Below are 24935 nucleotides of genomic sequence, written 5' to 3'. Positions count from 1 at the left end.
CGCGTTAAGGCAGTTCGTGTAAGTGATTTCTGCGGGCATCTTGGTAAAGGAGAACAAATCGCTGACAAAAGGAGGGCCTTTTCAATTCAGCAGCGTTGTTAGGACAACCAAAAACTATTCCTCAGATAATAAGTTCCACTTCAAAGCGTTTCTCATTCAACGGTGACTGCTTCGCTCTTTTATTGAGTCCCTCTTTTTCACTCAGACGAATCACCCGTTTGGTTATTTTTCATCATGTTTATTTATCCACCATTCACCGAGCACTTGTATTAAATAAACAAAGAACAACTATTTCCCCCACTCCAAACACGAGTTTAAAGACAAAGGGTGGGCAACGCGACCACTTGGTTGTTTCAAATCCAACGTGAATACGTAGAGTGAGTTAAAAGAGGGTTAAGAGACCAAAATATGTAAGATTCTGGCGAAGGGAAAATTGACTGAACTAACGTGGCATGAAACTAAAGGTCAATGCAACTGTATCTTAATAGAGTGTCGCGAATCGAGGCGGACTGTTTTGTATGCAGCTTGCTTTTGGCGCGCCCATTGCCATAGCAATCGCAACGCTCCGTGTTGATGTACAATAAAAGCAGTAGTCTGAATTTCAAAGCATATGCCTTTGAACTTCGTGCTGGTTGATTAGGCTCTTGCCACTTTTTGTCTGGGCGTGTTGTTCCTCTGTGTTTATTCTTCTGGTGTTCGTATTTATTTATTTATTTATTTATTTAGAAACCTAAGCAGGGCAAGACTGTGGTTAGGAGACGCCAAAGCAAAACTTTATAAGGAGTAGCTGAAGCAACAGAGCAGTTTACTTTCACCTGCATCTAGTGTATTCTCTTTGTAGACTGAATGCTAAATTTGTTTCTTCATTTTTTGGGGGGTTTTACCTTTTCTCTGTGAATTCGATGCTAGGCTGTTTGCTTAGTGTGATTGATTTTTAAAATAATACACGTTTTTAAGACGCAGACGTTAAGACATACTATTCTGTGTTCAATAAGTTATGGAAACTTGATTTGAAAATGCTGTGCAGTGACGAAGAAGGCCACAGATTGTTGAGATCTTTGGTGTTGTATGAAAGAAGATACCCTGCCGGCTTCGATGACAGACGGTTTAGTGGCAGTAAGTGGTTTTCGACAAGATATATTCTAATGTGAACTCTGCGCCGGGCAATTGCTATAGAAATCTTAACGCGCCGTGAAGATTGTCCAAGCGCCAAGCCTTCCGCTCTGGAGTAGATTACTTTGAAGTGGAGCAGGACTTGCGTTGGTCAATTTTAATTCTATGGACTGGACAGGGGGACACTTTGAAAGTGAGACTGCGCGTTTTTAATGGTGGAAATAAGAGGGGGGGAACTTGTTTTATACACTCTATACAAGAGCCTGCTTATTGTCAGATATCTTTTATCTTTTATATTTTCCATGAATGATTCATGCTTCGGCGGCTTTGTGCCGTCCGGTCTTTCATACGGAACTCTATTAGGGAGCCATAAGTATCCCCATTGATCAGTGTCTTCATTTATGTGGCTACTATTCTACAGGGTATGTTATTTGTCTGCCTACACAGTGTAAACTTTTATTTAACCCCCCTCCCCCTCCGCCCCCCCCCCCAAAAAAAAAAAAAAACACGTACACACAGTTATAGGCAACTCATATATACAGTGAAAACTGTTAAAATTCATAACGTGTTTTTTCTTTCCTTTCTTGTTGGTACAGACATGTTGGTTCATCGTCTGCCCCCCCCCCCCCCCCCCAATGTTTTCGCAATGGAGTAACAGCATATTGTTAATCACCCTTGACTTTATGTTGTCTTTCACAGAATGAACCCCTGTTATTATTGTAAAGCGAGGGAGGCTTAGTTTATATCATATATTTCATGTATCTTGTGGGTCGTTAAAATCGAATAAATATTGGGTCAAATAATAATTTAAATGTTTTAACCCTTTAGGCACCAGTAAAATCTGTGCAGATTACTGGTAAGAAAGATCCTTGTTTCACAAATATTTAAAACAAACCTATTCTTACGCTTGATTGCACGTTTTGTTGAGGAACACGATTCTTGAAAATTCTCAGGGATCTACAGGCCTGTTTTCAAATTTTGTCAGCATCTAAAAGGTTAATGTAGGCCACTGGAAACCAAAATGATAAACTTCCTTTTATGAAAGACACGAATACCATATTTAAATGTTCTGTTTATTCATTATGAAGTTTACGTTGAATATAGCCATTATAAATTTTACCACCAACATCAAAGACTTCCAAAGTGAAAGCTGTTTCATTTTCTTTTTTGTTCTTTCAAAATGGACAGCGTCATGCATTTCAACGATAAATACAGAGGTACTACACTGGACATGCGCGAGAGCCGGAGACGGAGAGGGAAAGGGAGAGTTTATTTCACATTACAGAGCTTATTCAAGTAGGCTGAGAATAAGAGACCACGGGAAAAAGGCATCACTAAATTTCACCAAAATTAATATTATCGTTCTTTGGTGTATCTGTAATTTCGGGACAACGTTACGCCATCAAATAAATTACAATTTACAAAACAACATTATTGTAATAAAGACTACATCAACGGTTCACGATCAACAATACAATTATATACAAATCCGTCAGGGATAGGCCTGCCAGGATTACAGATTTAGGGTCTCGAAGGACAAATTAGTACTCTTAAACGAGTTTGTATAATGATGTGAATTTTGCATAAAATATCATTTTAAATAGCTTTTAAATACAACACAAAATTCATTAGAACTTACATACTGTGTAAACTTCGACAATGCACACACGTTTGCAAAGCTTCCTTTGCCTTTGTGTGTCTATATGCAGAAACTGGGTGAATGTTGGTCCCCACCGTGGCATTGTTTTCAATGCAAATGCTATAATAGGCTATTGCATGGAATGTTCTATGAGGCTTTATAGGTTTAAAAAATGTTCCCCGCGTGCCTGTGTTTCATTGATAGCACATTTAATAATTGTACATTAATCTTAAATGCGTGTACCTAATACTGTTCCAGATAACGCGCGGCCTCCTCCCTTTGATAGTACATGGACTTATTAAACTTACGCAGATGAGACTATGATGGATCCGACTGGTTAAACTTTGAAGGGTCGCGATAATGATGAGATCATATGGACAATGTCATCTGGACATAATTAATCAGCGACGACTGAATCATGTTAGCGAGGTGACACTATGCATACAGATGTGTGTAGCCTGCGCTTTAGCCAACCTATGCAGGTTGATTTGAGAGATTTTTTTCGTCTTCTGGTGGACAGGTTATAGGAGGTTTTCCAATAGTTTTTGGCATTTACTACAGGGAACAAAATGAATTATTCGCCATTAAATCTACTGGTGTGCCCCCATCACATGGTATGTATGCACGTAGGCTATTCCCTTGATCCTAGTGACTCTAATGTAAATTTACATTTGAAATGGAATGGTTTGATAGGCAATTTCTGTATGCTGTTTACCGTTATTAAATACAGTAAGTACGAAAATAGATTTTTGAAGGCCTTTGTTATTCACCGTTTGACATCATCTGCTGCACTTCTTCGTGTTCCATTGTCAAAAAGAAAGAGAGAAAAAGATGCTTATATTTCCTGTGTATTTAACACTTTTCTAGTGGGCGACTGGGGGACGAGGGGTTATTTGGGTCAGTAACGTGTGTGTTCAAAACGGACAGTGTCAGAGCATCGTCCTTGGATCAGAGTTACGAAAAGAGTCCTCCCCTTCCGAGTCCGACGTCGGCACGTCGCTGGACGGCGTGTGAAGATTGTTAGGTCCCGCGCTCCCCTGGCACACATACCACTCGTTGAGGTTGGTAACCTGAGGAGAGAGATTCGCCGAGCGGCTCCTGCGAGGCTCGGGGGTCGGCGGGAGGGCCGTTCCGAGCGAGCTGGTGATGGAGTGGTACGTCTCGGCGTCGGCGGACGGGGGGGGAGGCGACTTGCAGTGAACCTTCATGTGTTTTCGCAGGGAGCTGGGGTGCGTGTAGGACTTGTCGCAGCCTCTCACTTTGCAGTAGTACGGCTTGTCGCTCGTGTGCACGTGAGAGTGCTTCTTCCTGTCGCTGCTGTTGGCGAATTTTCTGTCGCATCCGTCAAATTCACATTTAAATGGCTTCTCCCCTAGAAAGAGTGTAAATATGTGAACATCAAGAATATAATCACCAGTCGTACATACAAAAGATCCATATATTAACTCCCACATTAGGAGCAGAATTCCCAAATAACTACTTTCATGAGATATGTCAACCAACATACAAATGTCGACATGAACGCAGTCTAAACCTCTCTACAACCAAAATAAGTAGAATGCACCATACTGGACAGTTCTTTATGACAACATTTGATCAAATCCTTTTTTAGTGAAAATATGGGTCCACACTGGGGCTTCGAACAGGACACTTAGTTGAACCTCATTACTGATTTAAGCAACGTTATCCGCTTGAAATTCGCTTCGGACACTTAACGACGAACGCCCAGCAAAAGCCAAATTTTCGTCACCATCTTAGACATATTTTAATTGATTAACACATGCAACTGAAAGTGAAAATTATATGTAGGCCTACTCTGCACCGAAATATTATAAAATTGTATTCAATTTCGGCTATTCCATTGATCCTGCAAAGGGCCGTAGTTAAATTTAAGGCCTATACGCTTTGGAGACGCAACACTTCCAAGGTAATTACTTCATAAATAGTTGGTGTGGCTGTGTTTGCCGCCGCAGGCCTTTCCTGTCTGGCATACATTGAATTTACTATAGGCCAACATCCTAAAGTGCAAGCCCGTCGCTCCCATTTAAAAACATGTGCGTTTCTGCGTACAACCACTGCCAGAATTTTACCCCTCTCGCGTCGCCTGCACGTCATTCGTGATTCGCACGCGCTAGTTGTCGGACATCAAAGACCTCTACACGAAAATTGTCTTTCGTCCAACTCGTACAAGCCTACATCTACCAAAACGTTGAGTTTTAATTTAAATTAAATACAATTCTCAGCGTTTGTATTATTAGCCAGTTGTCTATACGTTATGTAGCTTATGTGTAAACTGGTGTATTCGTGAGTGAACGGATTAGCTGTTCTCTATCGAGACAGGCCTTCGTTTTTAACTAGGGCTGTGTATAGGATTAAAAAGTAGACGCCGGAAACCCCCCACATTAGGCAAGATACGCTGTTAGACTGCAGCAGCTCGCATAGCCCCTTTTGGTCAATACGTGTGAGAACCATGTATTATAATATCAGCAAAATGCATGATATCTCCGACCTGTCGGAAGCTTGTGACTCTAAACTTCCAGCCTTTGCACTACTAGGACAAACTAAGCGACATTTGGTTCCATTTTGTCTTTCAAGTTGGATTTCAGTCAGGCTGAAGCTCCTGCAAAAACAGTGTTCATGTTTGTTTTCTCCCAAATCACCATACTTTTAACGTGTAGGGTATACAGCAACACAGAACGCTAGTAGTTAAGTGACTCAATCTATTTGTCAAACACACGAAGCATGCAAAATCAACAACAAAGTGCTTGCAGCTTTATTGTGTAGCACTTTTTTTGTATTACAAAACTTCAGTAGGATACGTCGGTGCATGCCTCCTGGACTTGTCGTATCTCACCACACTTCACGAACAAAGACACTGACAGGCTTTGATTGCCGTGTTAAATCGGACGTGGGAGTAACTTGGTTCACAAAACAGGCCAGTCTCCAAACCCACTGGCACTCTGGATAATATAGGTAAACAGAACCTTTCTCTCGCCAGGCCAGTGGACACTAAAATCCAAATTAACTGGAAAAAATCTTTGTTAAAATCCGAATAAATGAAATAGCTTTTGCGCGTTATGTAGCCTACAGAGTAAGCTTTTGTGCTTAACCCTATTATCACTGTTTAAACATAACTAACGTTCCCTTTCTCTGGGCGGCTGATACCGGCTGGAAATGGTTAAATATTCTCTACTATTTCATACTAGCCCCATGTTGTGCGAACTTATGGAACCAGTATAAATTAATTTGGTTTTCTTTTTCTATTTAAATTTTTTTAAATAGTGGTGGACTCAATATTAAACAACCAATCGAGTCGAAATGTTAAACTGGCGTAATCTTTCTGTTGCTAAAACATGCTGGTTTACACATGATGTAAACCAGAAAGATTTGAATCAGCGGAGGATTAGGTAGGCTACGTCTGACGAAAAACTGTGACAAGACAATAAATCAGCAAAACAATTAGCTAAGCCGTACGTACCTAAGCATTCTCCAAGGAATAATATCTGCCCAAAGCGATGCACTTTACTCAGGCTCAAAAAAGAAGTGAGACCCACGTTTCTTAAACTACAGTGCTCGTAAATACTGATTTAGGCGACAATATAAATCGTAAATATTCTCGTGACATTAGCTATGGTTCATGAAAGAAAATAATCGTAAGTAAGGAACAAGCATTCCAAATTGAGAAATTTGCCGCGAAAGGTTAAGTGCAGTTCTTCACAAATACAGATCTACATAATGTTGTTTTTGTGTTTGTCTCGAGTTTCTGTAAGTAGACAAAAATGTTTTTAAATAGCCGAAATTAACTTGTCATCTGAACGTTTTATATGATACAACTCGGTGAAAGTACGAGGTCGTAGTTTTGTTCAGAACGCTAGAAGTGTGAGTGAATAGGCTATAGTTCTTAAGGACACTTCGAACTGACCTGTGTGTGTCCGCTTGTGGATCTTTAGGTTTTCCGAGCGAGCAAACACTTTTCCACAACCTGGGAACGGGCAAGGGAACGGTTTCTCTCCCGTGTGAACTCGGATGTGATTTATCAGTTTGTACTTCGCCTTAAAAGCTTTCCCCTCTCGCGGACACTCTTCCCAGAAACAAACGTGCGTGCTCTGCTCCGGTCCCCCGACGTGCTCCACGGTGACATGGTTAACCAGCTCGTGCATGGTGCTGAAAGTTTTGGAGCAGGGCTTCTTTGAAGTTTGTTCCTGGTCAATCCATTTGCAGATTAACTCTTGCTTGATGGGCTGCCTCATATACCGTAAAAACGCCCCCGCCGCTCCGTGAGGAGCTGAAGCGATGTTCACATTTAAGTTCATGGAGTTGTAGCTGTTGATGGAGGACGGTCCATAGTGCTCGGGCCTGTGGCCGAAGTGCTCCGGCCTTCCGTAAATGTCCCCCGGAAGACCCAAGCGCATCTGCCCGTTCAGAGCGTGGTGATGATGGGCCACGGGTGCCGCTTGATCGTGAAGTCCAGAGAAAAGAGGATGGGCACCACCTTCCGCGTGCCCATAAGCACCTGTTGGGGAGATGAACATGCCATGGTGATGGGGGGAGGAGGCGGAACTATGCTGGTCGCCAAGCGCGTGCATAGCAGAGGCCGAGAGCTCTCTCCTGAGGATGTAGTCCCTGTTGGTGGCGTAGCTTGAGTGGGGGTGAGCCACGGGGAAACCAACTGTGGTCTGCGAAGGAGTGAAAGATGCCGCCGTCTGGGCTTCGGGGTGGCTCTGAATGTGCTGAGATGGACTGAGTTTGAGAGCATTTGTCTGTGCCATGTGCTCGGGTCCGAACGGAGTGAGTGCCACTCCGGGGTCGTTGCCCACCTCCCCAGGGTGGAGGTGGGCATGGTGGGAGTGAGGGTGATGCCCCCCTATCCCCGGGAAGCCTGTCACACTCTGATGAGGAAGGGGTTGAGTCGCTGCCAAATCCGCTAATCTTAGCGCCGGATTCCTCTTGCTCAAAGGGGGCTCCATTACTACTGGCTGCCTAGTCCATCCACATTCACCGGTATTGTTTTTTCCCCGCTACGCGCCTTCCAAAACATTCATATATAAATAATATATTAGTGTATAGCGGTCTATATAACTTCTTTTGTCCTGCCTCTAACTCTGCTTGTTCCTTTTCCCACTCTGTCCTCCAGCGATTGGCAGAACATACAACAGTTGGAGGACACAGTGGGGAATACAGTTTAGAAATGGCACTGCGGGTATTGGACGCATTTCGGTGACTGGCAGTTAAGGGAACGAAGCGATTGGCTGTCGTTCAGCGCAGAGGCACAGCAGGGATCCGCCCCTTTACTCTCCGTGGCGCTGTTGTCTCCAAAAGTTGTGCTCGAAAAGTTAGCCGCAGATCTGTATAGGCCCATGTATTCTTTTTTTTTCTTCTTTTTTTTTTTTTATGATGCTAGCGCACGTGGTTGGAGCAAAACAAAATAAGGCTTTTTTTTAGCATTTCTTGTTTGCATTTTACTATTGTTTTCTTGATTTCGTTTGAAAATGTATTTTCAAAGTGAACATCCGTTAGATAATAAACTAGGTAAGATAATTAACTGTATTTTCAGAATACGTTTTAAGATGATATTTTATAACGATCTCCACCACATAACCGTTATAAACACGACCGATGTATTGCATTTGTGTAGGTTTATGTGCTTCAGTTGTAACTTTCCCTTTGTTTGCACCGGTAAAAACATAAATAATAATAAATAATTAAATGCAAAGAGACAATCTTCCACAACGTCGAGACAGGTGGATGACCTAAATTTATACAGCTTTTCAGTTGCTTGCTGAAATTCTGTCCCATCCTGCCCAGTAATCCGCGTGGTAACTCGTTACACGTTTATATAAACCACAAGAGCATTTTTATTTTAACAAGATTGTGTTCCTCTAAATTGAATGCAGACCTGAAAATCTGATGTCTATGACAGATTTTGGTTTCTTGTTTTATTAGAAAAAACGTATCGTGCGTGCAAAGCATCTCTTATTGTGTGCAATCCAGATTTTTGGGAAATGTTGTTTTGCCATGTTATTTCAATTTTGATAAGTAATCAAAATGTTTTTTTTTTGCCTTTTTAATCGACAAAATGCAATGCCGGCTACGTGTGGCATAGAAATCGTCTATTACACTGAAACGGGAAAATGTTTATTATTTTCTTGTAGTCACCAAAACTTGGGTTCAGTCAAACGACAAAGTGCTTTGGTCAGTAGCGGATTTAAGACATCTGTTTGGCATAGGCCTAATCCACAGAATACATCGTTTTAAGTCCAGTCGTATTTTCTAAAATGTTGCGGAAGTTAACGAAATTGTTGCTGAAATTCAGTCCAGGCGAAGTTTGATTGAACACCATCACAAAACAAGCAGGTTGGATTGGGCTGAAGGATAACATTGGAAGACGCCTATTTGGAGTTTGCTGTTAGAAAATCTTTTATTGAATTTTGGCACTTTTATGAAATGACTGTCATTCGTCTTTTCATAAATCCGGAAAATATAGTGATTCGTATAGTGATTTGCTACAGTTGATTTTAGTAGGCACTTTATATAGACGTACACATACACAAATAAGCCCGCAACATAAAATAAATTAGAAGTTAATTTTTAAATATTAATGAACTGACAGTATTTTGTTCCACTCAGTTAAGCTGTGAAGGTGATGGAATCACAGTACCTTCTTTGGATGTCATTTAAGGTTAATAAAATCCATACATATATTTCCATAAGTAATTGCTAAATGGGTTGCTTTAGTGTCATAAATGTGTGTGCTTTGGAATTTTACACTTGAAATACAGTGTAAAATACCACTTACAGATAATTGCCGAAATGGTTCAAGATTCATCAGTAGTTATTCCAAAGCTTATTTCATAAGTAGCCTAATGGTTGTGTACTTTTGAATATAGCTAATTAACTCATCACAAGCTATTACACACACAACGCACACCCAGACATGCACACACACACAAAGTCATTCACAATATAGGTGTGTGTGTGTGTGTGTGTGTCAGTCAGGGTTCTGTACGCAGGTGCATAGGTATATTCCATCAGAAAGCTCCCCCTGCAGCCATATTGTTCCCTGTAAATAGATACAACCACTTTTTGGGACTTCAAAAGGAAGCGTAGTCTCTGTGTCCTGTGTACTACACATCTTACATCCTTGCTATAGATAAAAACCTTGTCTGCCACTTTTGATTGCCTTGATAAGATGTGTCAATCTGTCAGTAAATAGTAGCCAAAAAACAGGGTGTCCTGTACACATCCCTGCTAATATTGTATTTGGTTGTGTATGGATTGTGAACCCCATCGCAGCAGCTTGAGTGTCCTGTTTTAATATTTAGAGTAGATATTAATTCTCAGTTAAACACACACAGCCTATGGGCCCATTTAAAAAATGACTGGCAAGTAAAAAAAAAATTTTTTTTTAAAAGAGAGAGAGACAGAAATATATATAGAGACAGAAAGAGAGGAAGAGAGAAAGAGAGCCTTCAGCTGTTTGCCTGGAAACAATGGAGGTTGTGTACAAAGGTTTGTTTACGGAAGGGAACACGTGTGACTTTTTACGGGTCGCACCGTAGGTCACATGCCCTTGGAGTAGCCTACACGTTGGTATCAATCAAGCATGTAGGCTAGCAGCAGGTTGATGATTCTGTCGAATTTATGACTTCATGAAAGAAGCTCTGAATGGCCATTTTTCTAAGGCCCTCGCTCGTGTGAGTTCAGAGCATGAGGTTATATGATCTGTATCGTTTCATACTGCAATATAACAACTGTAGGAAAAATTAATTCCGCATTTCATATATATATATATATGTTGTAGCCTACATAAATGTGATTGCATTTGCTCAGTCTGTTCGACATGTTTTTGTCCTGACAGAATTATTAGACGGCTAACCTGTTGAAATGCTTGTATTTAACTGGAGCTCGTACATTTTTAGTTTCTAGCTAGTATCTTTTTTTTAAAGCCAAATAATCTGTGGGGGAAATCAGGACCTTCAACACTGAGCCGCAGCAGCCTGGTTGCGTTTTTTTCTTTCTTTTTCTTTCTTTCTTTCTCCTTCTCCTTTTTGGTCTTAGCAATGACGGGGGGAAAGATGGGGTTTTTGCGGTTTTCCAGGGAAATAAAGCGCGTCTTAAAGGGGTCGGCAGACGTGGCTTTGAACTTGGATAAGCTCCCGTGATTCCTGCAGAGAGGGTAGAAATGGAGCGTTGGCAGAATAGCAGCCTACGTAATGTCCGAACTGCGGGGTTTTAGGCCGAGTGAGTCAAAATTCCCAAGTTTTTTTTTTAATGTCTTACCGCTCCTATTATTTACTATTTGAAACTTTGGGAAGTAACAAGTAGAAGAGGGAAAGTTCTGGTCCGCGTCGGGACAGAGCCTTAAGGGACTAAATGTGTAAGTAAACTGCTTTATCCGTAACGATCCAGTGAGCGTATATCTTTAGGCTGCGTATTGTAGCCTAGGCTTTGAATGGTTTTCCGTTTGTACAAAAATAGCACAAAGACACCATCGTAGCGTTCACGTGAAAAGTGCAGACATATATTTACCAGACTGATTAAATTTCTAACAAGGTACCGTTGTGATTCAATCGGGCGTTCCGAGTAATTGAGAACCTATGCAAATTTTACCAGGCAAGGTGTGCGATTTCATAATTAACACTGTCACTTCGAAACCTCGCAAAAAATATCCACTTTCTTAATATGCAACCGTTTAATTTGTAGTCTTGTTAGAGTTTCTGCTGCGGTTTTCCGCGAGTGCATTATTTTTTTGCGCGAAACAAGATTGGCAGATGTTAGTGATTTTGGTTTCAATGAATGTAAAAAGAGTTGCAATAGTTGCAATATTTTTTTTTATGTTTACAGAATAATGTGTGAGTGCGAGCATGTGTACGCAGACGTGTTGGTTTGTGGGTATAGCTATATGATATTTATAGATGAACTATTATTATTATTGTTGTTGTTGTTGATAATAATAACTATAATAATAGTAGTAATAATAATCTGAAATAACTGTCTAACCGGTAAAGATAAACTCGGCTAATGAACCATATTGATAACCCATATATCAATTACTGAAAATTAGATTTTCTGCTACGTTTAGCGTTATTATCCAAAGATAGGAATCAGGACCGATAAATTAAGCGCTTCTTCCATACTTCCGTCGTTGATCGCAGGCTCAAAGAAGAGAAGTGGTAGATTTAACGTCCTATTTGTAGTTTCCTCAGTTTGTACACATAGGCAGCCTACGCAGTTGCACCGTTAGGTGGAAGGTCTATTTATTTAGCCTAATGAAAATGTTCGGTTTTAAACCGCCCTTCTAAAATGAACTATGTTCAGGCTATTTTAGAGCAGCCTATGATTTAACAGAAATTGCGCATACTTGGAAACGTGATTCTATGAATATCTGCCTATAAGATTGCATAGGCTGTAGTCAGACGTATTCAACAGGCCGTGAAAAAAAAAAAAACAGATTGTCCTTGCGATCAGAGAACATTGGTTAAATTCGGAATAACGATTGTTCATTTGCATTCGCCTTGAGTTTAGCTGAATAGTGATTATATCGAGATGTCCCTGGCTTCTCCCGAAAAGATTATCGATAAACGAGCGTTTTTGGTTCGTATGTTTGCTGTTCTTCAGCTTTACTATATAACCTATGGTAATTAGACTTCTAAAGTAGCCTAAGTAATTAGCGGAGGTATGTGCCATGGACCCCCCAAAAAACAACAGTCTAACAAATAGTCCAACTCTTTAAATAATCTATGAGCCACTGAACCTCGGGTTTCCAGAAATCTCCGCTGCCGAAAGTATGTTTATTGTCTTTCTCTGGATAAGCCTTTCCGAAAAAGTAGGCGGTAATTATCGGTGGAAAATGGCGAGCAACTATTAGTCGCGAAAGAGGTACCTGCCATTGGCTGGGCACCTGGGATTGATGAGACGCGGTGGCCAATGAGACTGCGGCGAGCGAATGGCCGGGCCCCAGTTAAAGGGGGCGTAAAAGGAGAGATTGTCAGTCCAGTGAGAAAGAGCGACCCGCCGAGATAAACACGGGCGAACGAAAGAAATAAACACAACCAATCGGAACGACCATCCGAGATGCACCGAGGAGCCGCAGTCTCTGAGAGGAAAATCTAGCGAGATAATTATTAATTCTTAGTGCTTCTGTGAAAAGCACAGGCATTCACTAATTTATCAAGGAAAAAAAACACAGAGGACCTTTTTCTGCATCTTTTCATGGGGATTGTGCGTTACAAGTTAACTGCGAGGGGAAAGTGTATAGTGTTCAGTAAGACAAGCTGTAGGTTGTGTTTTTCTGCTAGCGGATCATCTCTTTGAACTTCGACTGATGGTGTGTTTTTCACCTTCCGAAGGCGAGACCTCAGTAGAAGGCTAGGTGTTTATATTTATTTTTTTCTCTTCTTGCCGTTGAAGTCACTTGCTGTCGCGCATACATTTGAATCGAACAAAATCTTAATTCTGGAAAAATAAAAAATAAAATAAAAATGTTATTGGACGCTGGTCACCAGTTCCCTGGTTTGGGAGTTGGCACGTTTGCCAGGCATCATTCGTCAAGCGAAATGCAGGACAGAGACTTGAGTTTAGCGCAGAATAGCTTTGTCGATTCTGCGCACATGGGCGCCTTCAAATTGAACCACGATCTCTCCCCTGGACAGACCTCCGCGTTCACCTCTCAGGCGGCCGGTTACCCCGCTGCGGCGCTGGGCGCGCACGCCGCTCACGTCACATCGTACGCCAGCTCGCCTTTTAACTCTACTCGGGAGTTCCTCTTTCGGAGCCGCGGCTTCGGAGACTCGTCTCCGGCGGGCAGCCAGCATGCCCTCTTCGGCCCCGCGGCGGGGTCTCTCCATCACTCCCACACGGACGGCCAGGGCCACATATTGTTCCCGGGGATCCACGATCAGCACGGATCCCACGGCTCTCCGAACGTGCTGAACGGACAAATGCGGCTTGGACTACCGGGGGAAGTTTTTGGTCGGTCGGATCAATATCACCAGGTCTCCAGTCCGCGGGCCGACCCTTACTCCGCAGCCCAGCTCCACAATCAGTACGGCTCCATGAATATGAACATGGGTATGAATATGGCAGCCCATCACCACCCCGGAGCCTTCTTCCGCTACATGCGGCAGCAGTGCATCAAGCAAGAGCTCATCTGCAAGTGGGTCGACCCGGAGCAGCTCAGCAACCCGAAGAAGAGTTGCAATAAAACTTTCAGCACCATGCACGAGCTGGTGACTCACGTCTCCGTGGAGCACGTCGGCGGACCGGAGCAGAGCAACCACATCTGCTTCTGGGAAGAGTGCACGCGCGAGAGCAAACCTTTCAAAGCCAAATATAAATTGGTCAATCACATCCGAGTGCACACGGGAGAAAAGCCCTTTCCCTGCCCGTTTCCTGGATGTGGAAAGGTCTTCGCGCGATCGGAAAACTTGAAGATACACAAACGGACGCATACAGGTAATTGTAAAAACAAGTTAAAAAAAAAAATTGTATTCTGACTTGGTTTGATCTTGCGTTTTGTTGGTAAATCATACGCGTGACAATAATAGGTGGTGTATTGTGAATGTTCGATTAGTTAAAGTCGAATGTATGCTAGAATATTGGAGAATAATGTTGGGAAAATGTAAACTAAATTTGGCTTTGTTATCAAGATTTGATTAATCGGCGTACACGGTTAGCAATGTGAGAGAGCGACTTTGTGGCTTTTTTGATGCTCTGATTTTAATTTTCGTAGAAAAAATGTCATTGTATCGGCTGTCTATTCAGTTTAATTGTAAGCAATGAACGAAAAACGCCGTGTAAGGATTATTTATCGTCGCGTCCGGCAGCCGCGAATTTTTTTGCAACAGTTTGTTAAATTATGTAACAGTCTGTGGAGGGTTTTGCCCATAAACTTTAAAACGGGTCAGTTTTAAGGCAGCGTATAGCTCACTGTCTGTTGCAAGCCGCGTGCGCGCAGCAGTGGTTTAAAAATTGTATTTCCCGTTAATGATAACATGTACTGGCGTCTGCCAACGTAATTTCACTTACTGGCAATATTTGAACAATGAATTAATCCTTATTGATGAAATGCATTTTAAATACGGAGGAAATGTTGACAGGAATGGACGATTTAAAGGCCTGTTTCTCACGCATTTCATTGATAGTGGGTGCTAGACAGGCAATTACTAAGATTTTGCATTTTATCATTTACCCAGTGAATCCATTGTGTTTTGCCGACGTGAAATCGTCAAGGTGTTAATTGCAGTCGTTTCGTTTCTTAGCAAATGGAATGACTCGTGGATGGTGTGTATGCATGTGACACTGTAGTAGCTGATATGAATAAAATAGATAGATTCGATATACACAATAATTTTAAGTGTTTTTTTTTCCAGAGGTGTACTTTAATTTGACCTCCAAATACGAATTTATTTTAAATAGCCTACGTATACAAATTTATATAACACAAATATATTTATGTTGGGGCAACAATTGTGCACGATAGGCTGTGCGTTTAATTACATTTTGCCCTCAAAATAAAGAGAGATATGATGGGTACGATTGTGTTTACAGTTAGTTTGCATTGATGCAGTTAAACACAACTGATATAATACGGTGCTACATTTTCACTTAAAGCGTCTGTCATTATGCGATGGTAAATGAACCCACGTTTTTATATGAATGTTAAACGGCCTAATTTGTGATAAATAATGACCCGAGGTGGCGTTTTAAGCTCTGACTCGTATTCACGTCTTTCTGTGATTTTCCCGCAGGAGAGAAACCCTTCCAGTGCGAGTTTGAAGGCTGCGACAGACGCTTCGCCAACAGCAGCGATCGTAAGAAGCACATGCACGTGCACACTTCGGACAAGCCCTATCTGTGCAAAATGTGCGACAAGTCCTACACGCACCCCAGTTCTCTGAGAAAGCACATGAAGGTAAGCGAGTTTCTAAAAGTAAAAAAAAAAAATAAAGAAAAAAACATTCCTTTTTCTCTCTCACTCTCTCTCTATCTCCCTCTCAAGCACACACACACGCGCACCGTACTTCATGCTTTCGCGAGCAGCCGCACGCGAATCTGTATCATTTTCTACCACGTATTTTGGTTTTACTTATTTAATATTTATGTTTGTCTCAATTCCACGCAGTTGCCCAGCAACGGTTGTTAACTTTTGACTCGTGCGTTGCTCGTAGGTGCATGAGTCGTCTCCCACGGCATCAGACTCGTCGCCCGCGGCCAGCTCCGGCTACGAGTCATCGACGCCCCCTGGCCTGGTGTCTCCGTCCACAGAGACCCACAACAACAACAATCTGTCGCCCGCGTCAGCTGTTCACAATAACAGCGGACACAGCAGCCTGTCGTCCAATTTCAGTGAATGGTATGTTTAGGACACAAACTTCAGACCCAATTAATAGAACATAGGACAAAAAGAAGATCCATGTATGTATATATAAATATATATATATATATATATATATATATAAGTCTTGTACAAAGGAACTAATAACATAAATGGACGCTGTAATATTATGCGAATGAAGTCTTCAAACGAAATTGCATTGTGAATATAATAATCAACCGAAGAAAATTTGTTTGAGATTTATTCCACATTTTGTATATAACAACAAATAATAATGACTTGCTGTCTTTCCCCATGGTTGTAATAGATTTTGTCAGTTTTAGATGTATAGATGTTCATTCAATGGTAGCTTGTTTCTCGAACTGGAATTTTAGTGCACACATTCTAACGGATTCTAAAATCTTTTGTATTATGATGTTAAATATTGTGATCCAGTTAAGGCAAGTTGATTGTAACTATACTACTATAAACAGGAAACCGTGCCAAAGTTAAGACTTAACTCAAACAGACACAATATTTGCTTGTGAATGTATATTTTCCTTCGCCGGGTTTAACTTGTGATGTTTTTGTGCTTTGCAAGTTTGAATTGTGAAATACTATTTGGAAGATTAGGGGGAAAATAAATGTTGTGTCGTTAGATTTTCTGTAACTACACCCTTCCTTTTGTAAATATCAGCTGCCATATTTATCCATTTGTAATTAAATTATGCTATTTACTTGCTTCAGATGAAACAATATTTATAAAGAATGTTTCTTTATTATAAATATGTACAATTACGAGCTAAACACGGGGCAGTTGTTTTGTTGTGTTTTGTTCAAAGTTTAAGAGGTGTTTTCTCCATTCTTGTGATAAGTTTTAAGAATTTTACTGCATACAGAAATATAATAAAATGTGTTGCAAGTGTTTGATTAATATCTCCTTTCTGGTTGATTGGTAACGATTTTTATTATTATTAACGTGCAGCACCGGTTTGATAATAACAAATCTGTATCGTTAATAGAATGTCCAGTTCAGGCGTTGTCAAATTAATGAAATAGAGACGGCAAGCCTGACATCACTGCGTAATTTCGTTGTACATTCTGATTAAAACCATAAAACGCCATATGTAAGTAGCCGACTATGTGTTAATCTGAAAACTGAGATCTTTCCTTCGAAAATACATTGCTGTGACGTGGGATCGTACAGTGTGACTAGTTAAAATCACCATACTCCGAATCATAACCATACCGAGAATCTTTAAAATGAAGTAAAAAAATATATATATAGGCTGACACGTGTTACGGTGCAGATCAAACGAGGACATCAAAAACCCTCAAGTCTAACTCGACATATAACATAACAGCGAATTATTGTATCATAAAAGGTCTGCTGGTCGGAAAATAATCTACATTGATATTTTGATATTGCAATGAAAACTTGTCTGGGTCATGGGTGGAAGACTTGGTGGTCTCGATGACCAATAAATACGTCTGTCACAATGTAAACCATAGGGTATAGTTTAGATTTTTTTAGGAGTTCGCCGACTGCGAATGACTTCTGTGTTGTGACTTCTAAAATGAGTTATAATTACAACCAAATCATTGCAGACTAGCCTGTAGGCAACATTAGGTTGCGACACCAGCTCGTGGCGGACTGAACGCCTCAAAAAATATAAAAATAAAAATACTGAAGCTTCTTCAAGACGAATAAATGGGGAGTTTGTAACCGAACCGTGAATGGTCAATTCGAAAAAAAATCTACCAAATCCTGTGAAATAGAGGTGTGGGTTTTTTTTTTTTTTTTGTTGAGGAATTGTGCCCCTCCCCCATCCAGTACTAAAATAGCGCTTGAGACTGAGAAGCCATGGACTTGAACTTGACATAGCTTTGAGTGGCGAGGAGACGGCCCTTTGTGCCGACAACATATAGCGCGGCGCATAAAGAGCTGGATATATGTGAGGTCAGCCATTTTATTGATCCACTTGTCACTTGTCGGAAATGCCCCATTGGTCGACATGCTTAATTTACATATTTAATGTCTTTTTGTTATTTCAGGGTTTTATGTGCGAACATGATCTGCAATTCTAAAATGTGGACTTATTGTGGAGCATTTGGAAAGTCACCCCCGTCCCCCATATAAATAAATAAAAGTAGTTGGACTACCCTTTTCAAATTTATAATCAAATTTCTATTCAGTTGTATACTATTATATATAATAGGCGATCGATTCCGTATAAAGAACTGTCTCGAACCAAGCTGGATGTTCATTAGCAAGAACCCCTTGGCCATTTTAAATCTCAATGAGCCATTTAATTTATCACAGAGCCAAAGAAATTGCCGTCTTTACCGCTGAAACACAATTTTATTTCTACATGCGGAATTTTTGTGCAGAATCTTTACTCGTAGCTACATTTTGTCATGAAAAGTAAAGATTATAGTGAAGTAGGCCTAGTTATACGGATATTTTTCAAGTAGTAAGACAAACTCTGTTGCAAAGTGAGGTTATGCATGGCATAAGCATCTTCATATATGTTTCGGGTTACTTTTGCCTTAAATCCCGAAAGACGAATTACAAAAAAAAAGAAAAAACATTGCTATTCCAAATAAACAACCCTTAACGTTTAATAGTCTTTAATTAATTTAACAGTAGGCCTATGCCAGAGTAAAATGACGTGAACGGAGTGAATAATTGTATTTATAGTTCCAGGAACAGCGTCTAGTTCTCCCTTGTTAGGCTATTAACCTGTATGTAATTAGCCTTGGTAGCCCAAGTTGAAGAGCACACGAGCATGACTGCACGCGGCGCGCAAAGACGCTGGGAACCCCGCGGAACTCGCAGTAGTCTTCTCGTATGCACTAATTCTAACGGAAACCTGCGTATCTTGTTAACGCCGGTGTTATTTTGAGCTATACTCGCGCCAACGCGTAGACGCATGGAAGCCGTTGGCTCGGCTGTTACTGTGCTATACATGTAGGCTGCTGCACGTGCGCGCATACATATGTAGGCTATGTATGAGTGCATAATCACATATACAGACATTGGCGGCAGGAGTCACTCAGTCTGTCGCTGCGTTTTTTTTTTTCGTTTTCGGTTTTTTTTTTGTTGACCCGTTAGGATGAAAATTACGTGATCTGTAAGGAGAGAGTGGAAAGGTCAGTCACACGCAGAGCGTCGATGCAGTTTCGTTCTCAGCGCGTGCTGCTATGATATTGACCCACCGGGAAAGCGACAAAAAAAGAAAAGAAATAGAAAAAAGGACCAAACACTTTTGTTCAATTACCCTTACAGTTTGTTGAATTTTCTTGATCGAAATGTGCAGATTTGCTGAAACGAAACAAACCCGGACTCGTCTAAAGTATACTTTTCATTGTGTGTAGGCTTATTTTGTTTTTCATTAAAGACGTTTAATTAGACCAGGCAAATTTAATTAATAATTAAAACTGTCATTTAAATTGGATGCTTCTGACTGTCTGTCAGTGCAGGCTATTCGCAATTATAATGAAAATAACAAAGAAATCAATAGGTTGCAAAATCATAAACGCTTTAATTGCTTTGTTTAATGTATAGCCTATAAATTGAATGACAACAAAAACTTTTCAAGCACAATCTTGTTCTTTAAAATGTTTTCAGAAACCTTTTTTTCGCGTGACGAAATGTACGAGCCAACTGCGTTTCCAAAAATGGGCTTATATTGACATAATTTGGTAGTCACAAACTCAGACTCTATTTTCGTTGATGCTGCTCACTTCATAGTGCGCCTCTCCGCTGCACGCGCCGAGCCACCAGTGTATAAAATATAAATGGTTTAAAATAATTCCTTCTAATTTGTCAGAAGTTGAAAGTTATGTAGTTAAAATAAATTAATAATAATAATAATAATAAGTATTGTTATTATTATTATTATTAATGGATTCAAAATGAAAAATAGTCCAGTGCTTTTTAGTAGGCTATAGCTAATCACAAAGTTTTGTGTATTTGCCAATCCTTACCGCTCCTGTTCATAGCATGATGATGAAGGAATGAAACCAGTCTGTGTTCTAACCAGAAGCTCCAGCCAAGCTAGTCGAAGACATTCAGCATGTGGTTGTTGTCAGTCGTGCTACCCCGATCCCAGCTTGTTTTAAACATAGAATTTATTAGTCAAATAAAATATAAGTGGATCGTATTATTTGTATGTTTATTTATTAACTGCTTGAATAGATAGATAGATAAATAGATAGATAGGCAGGTAGATAGATAGGTGAATAGATAGATAGACAGACAGATAGATAGATAGATAGATAGATAGATAGATAGATCAAAATTGTATCGTTTGCTACATTGTAGTAACCTATTCAGAAGGCAGAAGGCCGAAGTTTTGCGTATTGACATATGTCTTGCCTCGTGTGAAAGCATTTCCATTGCTTGAATAAGGAAGTCTTTTAAACTAAATAATTATGAAATTGTGTCATTTTATGCTTCAATCGATCCCCTTGATTATTCCCCTATGATATGACTAAACATGAAACCCGTAAAAGCATTTTATTTTTCGCCTCTACAACTACAGTAATACTGTCCAAGGTTATCTAAACTGAAATGAAATAGCAGGATACGCGAGGGGCAAAAGACACCGTTCAGTGTATTTACTGGATGAAATGCTATTTTGTTGATGCAACGTGTTTAAGTTGAATCAGGGCTACAAATTAACTGTATTCTACTGTTGGCTTTCAATTCACCGAAGCCAACAGCCATTGTAGAACTTCTAGGCACTTCCTCCTCCAGCGAATATGCTCTCAGCGCTCGTTTTTACTTTTGTTTCGTTTCCAGGTAGCGCAAATGTTGACAGCCCAATAGGCTAATCCCATGTACTATTGCTTACTTTCAATTATTTTTTGTCCATTTTTAAACCCAGATTTTCTTCACGCTCAACCCATCCTCCTGACACACACACGTTTCTCCAAACAAAAGTTCGGATATAATCAAGTAGTTTGTCATTGCTACATTCCTTGCTTTGATTAATGCGATTTGTTCACAAATACTTCAATTATACAAAAAAATGTTTTTATACATAAATCGTAGACGCCAGCCAGCTGTAATAACTTAGATGCCGCAAAATTACGTGATGATGATATGTTGCCAACTGACAAATTTGGAATTTGGCAGGATAGGCTGAGCAGCACAAAGTTCAGTCTTATCCGTCTTTCGACGGAAAAGAGCTTTTGGGGGGAAAAACCATAAAAGCCTATCTTGAATATCTAGCCGTTCACCGGGTCATATTCTCGTGTTCATTTCCTTGCTTGACCGAGGCCAGTGACATCGGTTCATTTCGCCTGTTGTTTTATCCAATATTTACTCGCTGTTCACTCACAACCACGTTTCGTTGCTGCGTTGTCAAAACATTTATCGTATAGGCGCATTTCTATAAAAATAAATAAATAAAACGTGTAATCTGTCTTCGACAAGAGAAAACGAGCGTTTACTTATTGGAGGCTACTGTATAGGCTGTTCGCCAGAAGTAGGCTAATTGTTCCATATTTCAGGCTGACGACACTACAATTGTGCGGCAAATTATGCTTTTGCCGTGGAAGCCCATAGCTTTAGAATGGAAGCAATTCTAAAATTTAGAAAAACATTATTACGGAACTTTCAGTCAGGGTACAACAATGAGGGCAAAAACGGAAATCAAAGTGGCAGTCTCACTCTGTGTGGGAAAATAATGACAAGTTCGTGTCATAATTCAGCCAAATCAATTTTAAATTAATGTCTGGTTCAGTTTCTGATTCATGACATGCTTACATCCCAGATTCAAAATAAGTTATTATGGATACAGTTTGTGGCTAATTTGGATATGCTGTTTTGTTTCAGCAGTTTAATATTTAAGTATTCTTTTTCCTATTCATGCAGGTCTCCTTATTTGTACTGGATGTATGCAATTTATGGACATTGAGTAATTTCGTGTATTTTAAATGAACATTTATAAAGAAAATGGATTGCATTTACAATTTGTTATACATACGCATTCATTATATTGTGTGTTATACACTTAGCATTAAGTCAAATATGCCAACTGTCTCTAGAAATTGCAGTGTATCTTGGTTATCTAACGATAGGTCTGTCTTCTGGGTATTAGGCCACGCGCTTTTTATTATTGTTCACATATAATTGTCAACGTTTTTCCAACCGAAATCCTGTCAGAACTCAATATTTATCTAATTATCGTTACACTGCAATTATATATCGTTGGACAATCCCTAACCATAAAGGATTTTGCAAGAGAGATTTTCAAATATAGAGCTGAAAATATAGACTATCCATATAATGCTGATTTTAATATGGATATTCGTGTATTAATGAAAACAGGACGTTTTCGATCGCATTTTAATTGTTTGGGTTGATGTGTAGCTGCACGTGCTCCCTATGGCAATATGTCAAACGTCTCACCTCACCCGAGAGTCCTACTTCAGCTGTAAGCTGTACAGTAGGCCTTTGACCGCACGTGCTGGCACGTCAACATCTTTTTCACGCGGATAAGTCCTTCGCTTCAGTTACATTTATTTGTAGAATTCCAAAATGCCGATTAACAAGGGTGCAGCCAGACCCATTCTCAGATATCCATGGTTTGGATAACGTTTGGATAACATTACAAGTCGGTAGAAAAATGTTTCTAACAATGTTGACATTGCTTGATTGCCGCTCACTGAAAAATACTTTGTGGTTTTGTGGTAAATATTTAAACGCATCGAATGTCCCGCCGTAGCTGCGCTCCGTTTTTGCTTAATCGCGACGACGCAGACTACCGGCAGCCGGGGTCGTAATACGCGGCTGTGTCAGAAGTAAAGGAAACGCGAAATGAATAGGTACCATAAAATTGATTTCAAACAGGTGCGTAATTCGTAAGTTGGCCGAACTCGTGGTTACTAAATTCAGACCTTGGTATTTTAAAAAAATGGGCTTTGTCGGACCGTTGAGTCGCAGCAGTCATTTTTAGTAGGCCTAGCATACTCATAGCCCACTGTTCCCTTACGAAAACAATGCTGTTTCCCTGTAAATAAAGTTTGGGACCCGTTCCCAGCCTGGCCTTTCACACCATTGCTGGCATATAAAGGGCGAAAAGTTTACATTCACTTTTTTGGGGGCGGTGAGCTTGTTTTACGCCATTGACCCCTTACAAACCATTTCAGAAGCACAGGGACGTTACAGCCCGCCCGAGCAGGTGCATTGAGAAAGATCCACTGAAAGCGGGCCTAGGGCTGCCTTGCATTTTCACCGAACGAGGACGACTCAATGCGTGCAGGTGTGACACAGTCCAATGTCGAAATGACGACGACCGGCGTTCTCGAAAACACATTTGTTTATACCAGCATTGTGTGAACCAGCATTCTGAATAGGATTCAGAATTTTTCTCGAACGAACTCTTGAGGGGAACCAAGGCAGTCATTGAAAAATGGTGCTTTCATATATTCACGTATAGTGTGTTTATAGGTCACATAGTATTTTACATTTCAAAATGGCTGTGCAAAATCAGTTTACCTTGCGAGTGTCCCCTGCATGGGGCATTTTGATAAGCAGTAGGCTATGTGTGTGCGCTTTATAGCGTTGGTTTACATGCATGATATTCTGTAGGTGATATCAATAACCTATATTTGACTAGCCGATTTATCACATTATGGCACAAATGCGAATTATAGCCAATAATACCATTTTAGAGAGGTAGATGCCAAATTATGAAAAGAAAAACGCAATTAACTTTATTTGTGTAACAAAATATATAAATAAAATATTTCAACTTTATTAGCCTACTTTGCTATTCAGCATCTGAGTATGGCTGGGCAGCTACAGAGTCTCTAGATTTCCTTGTGACTTTGATTGATAAAACGGTCAATTAAAAATAAATAATAAATGAAAGAGGTCCAGGTGCCTCTGATTAGGTAACTTTTGGAGCGTGACATTTTCACTTAATTTACAGCACCCGTCGCGCATCAAAAGCGTCGCATCTCTGACGCACGTGGCCTTGGCTTCGTCACGTCGCCCGTCATATCAGACCTAATCACAATTTATCGGCCCTTACCGAGAAGTTATTTTTTTGGGGATATTATCGGTGGATGCCGATATGGCCCCAGGCCCCAGTTTTATCGTGCGTTCCTAATTTCAACAGGAAACACCTCCAGCCAAATTGATTGTGCACCCAGTAATGACGTCATGATAACAACAGCATGACAAGGAATTAAATAAGAGTGTGTGTGTGTGTGTGCGAGTGCGTGCACGCATCTGAAATTAACAAAAGATCCAACGTTTAGGGGAGCGAGAAACAGACGGATTTTTACTGTAATACGAGCCCTGAAATGAAAGTACACAGTAGCTATAATGTTCAGTGTTAAATCAGCTCTTACAGAGTACATGGTGCCATTTGGACCCAAAGGCACTCTGTCAGACTTGAATCATCACTGGGCAGTTTACTGTGTGGGAGCAAAATAAACTGAAGGTGTACACAAACTAGATTTGCACAGGAACTCGCGGCATTGATGTGCCGACAGGATACAATGCGAGATGTGCTGCAAAATAAATATAGACTTCGACGCAACAGACTTTTTTTTAGCTCGTTGCTTTTCTTAGTTCCGTTCTATAGAAATGATTATGTTTGGTGAATGGCCATTGGCAGAAGTCCTCACATAATTATTCTAAAAGAGGTAAATGTCTTTAGTGTCAGTAATGGACTCGTACAGTATTCCGGAACTGGTAACATGCAGTGTACCTGTCAGAATCGCTGTTCCTGTCATTCAGACAACATGTGAGAAATTCCACACCCGTGTCTGACCAGTAAACCGAGTCACCAGTGCCTGTCATAACGAACCCTTACTCACGAAGAGCATTTGTCCAGTTTTTGACCC

At 40.5% G+C, this 24935-nt stretch overlaps 2 protein-coding genes across 2 annotated transcripts; one reads left to right on the top strand and one right to left on the bottom strand.

The window, feature by feature from the left end:
* Positions 1 to 2168: 2168 nt before the first annotated feature.
* On the bottom strand, positions 2169 to 8242 carry LOC135240828 (zinc finger protein ZIC 5-like). Its single transcript, XM_064310796.1, has 2 exons — positions 6675 to 8242; positions 2169 to 4124 (listed from the first exon to the last, which is right to left on the bottom strand). The coding sequence occupies exons 1-2, from the start codon at positions 7717 to 7719 to the stop codon at positions 3682 to 3684; spliced, it is 1488 nt and encodes a 495-aa protein (XP_064166866.1). The 5' UTR covers positions 7720 to 8242; the 3' UTR covers positions 2169 to 3681.
* A 3479-nt stretch (positions 8243 to 11721) lies between these two features.
* Positions 11722 to 16997, top strand: zic2a (zic family member 2 (odd-paired homolog, Drosophila), a). Its single transcript, XM_064310797.1, has 3 exons — positions 11722 to 14206; positions 15502 to 15665; positions 15922 to 16997. The coding sequence occupies exons 1-3, from the start codon at positions 13234 to 13236 to the stop codon at positions 16114 to 16116; spliced, it is 1332 nt and encodes a 443-aa protein (XP_064166867.1). The 5' UTR covers positions 11722 to 13233; the 3' UTR covers positions 16117 to 16997.
* The last annotated feature ends 7938 nt before the right edge of the window (positions 16998 to 24935 follow it).

The sequence above is a fragment of the Anguilla rostrata genome, chromosome 15 (genome assembly GCF_018555375.3).
Source record: "Anguilla rostrata isolate EN2019 chromosome 15, ASM1855537v3, whole genome shotgun sequence".
Taxonomy (NCBI): Eukaryota; Metazoa; Chordata; class Actinopteri; order Anguilliformes; family Anguillidae; genus Anguilla; species Anguilla rostrata.
Note: the sequence above shows the minus strand (reverse complement) of the source record. Positions and strands in the feature narration are given on the sequence as shown.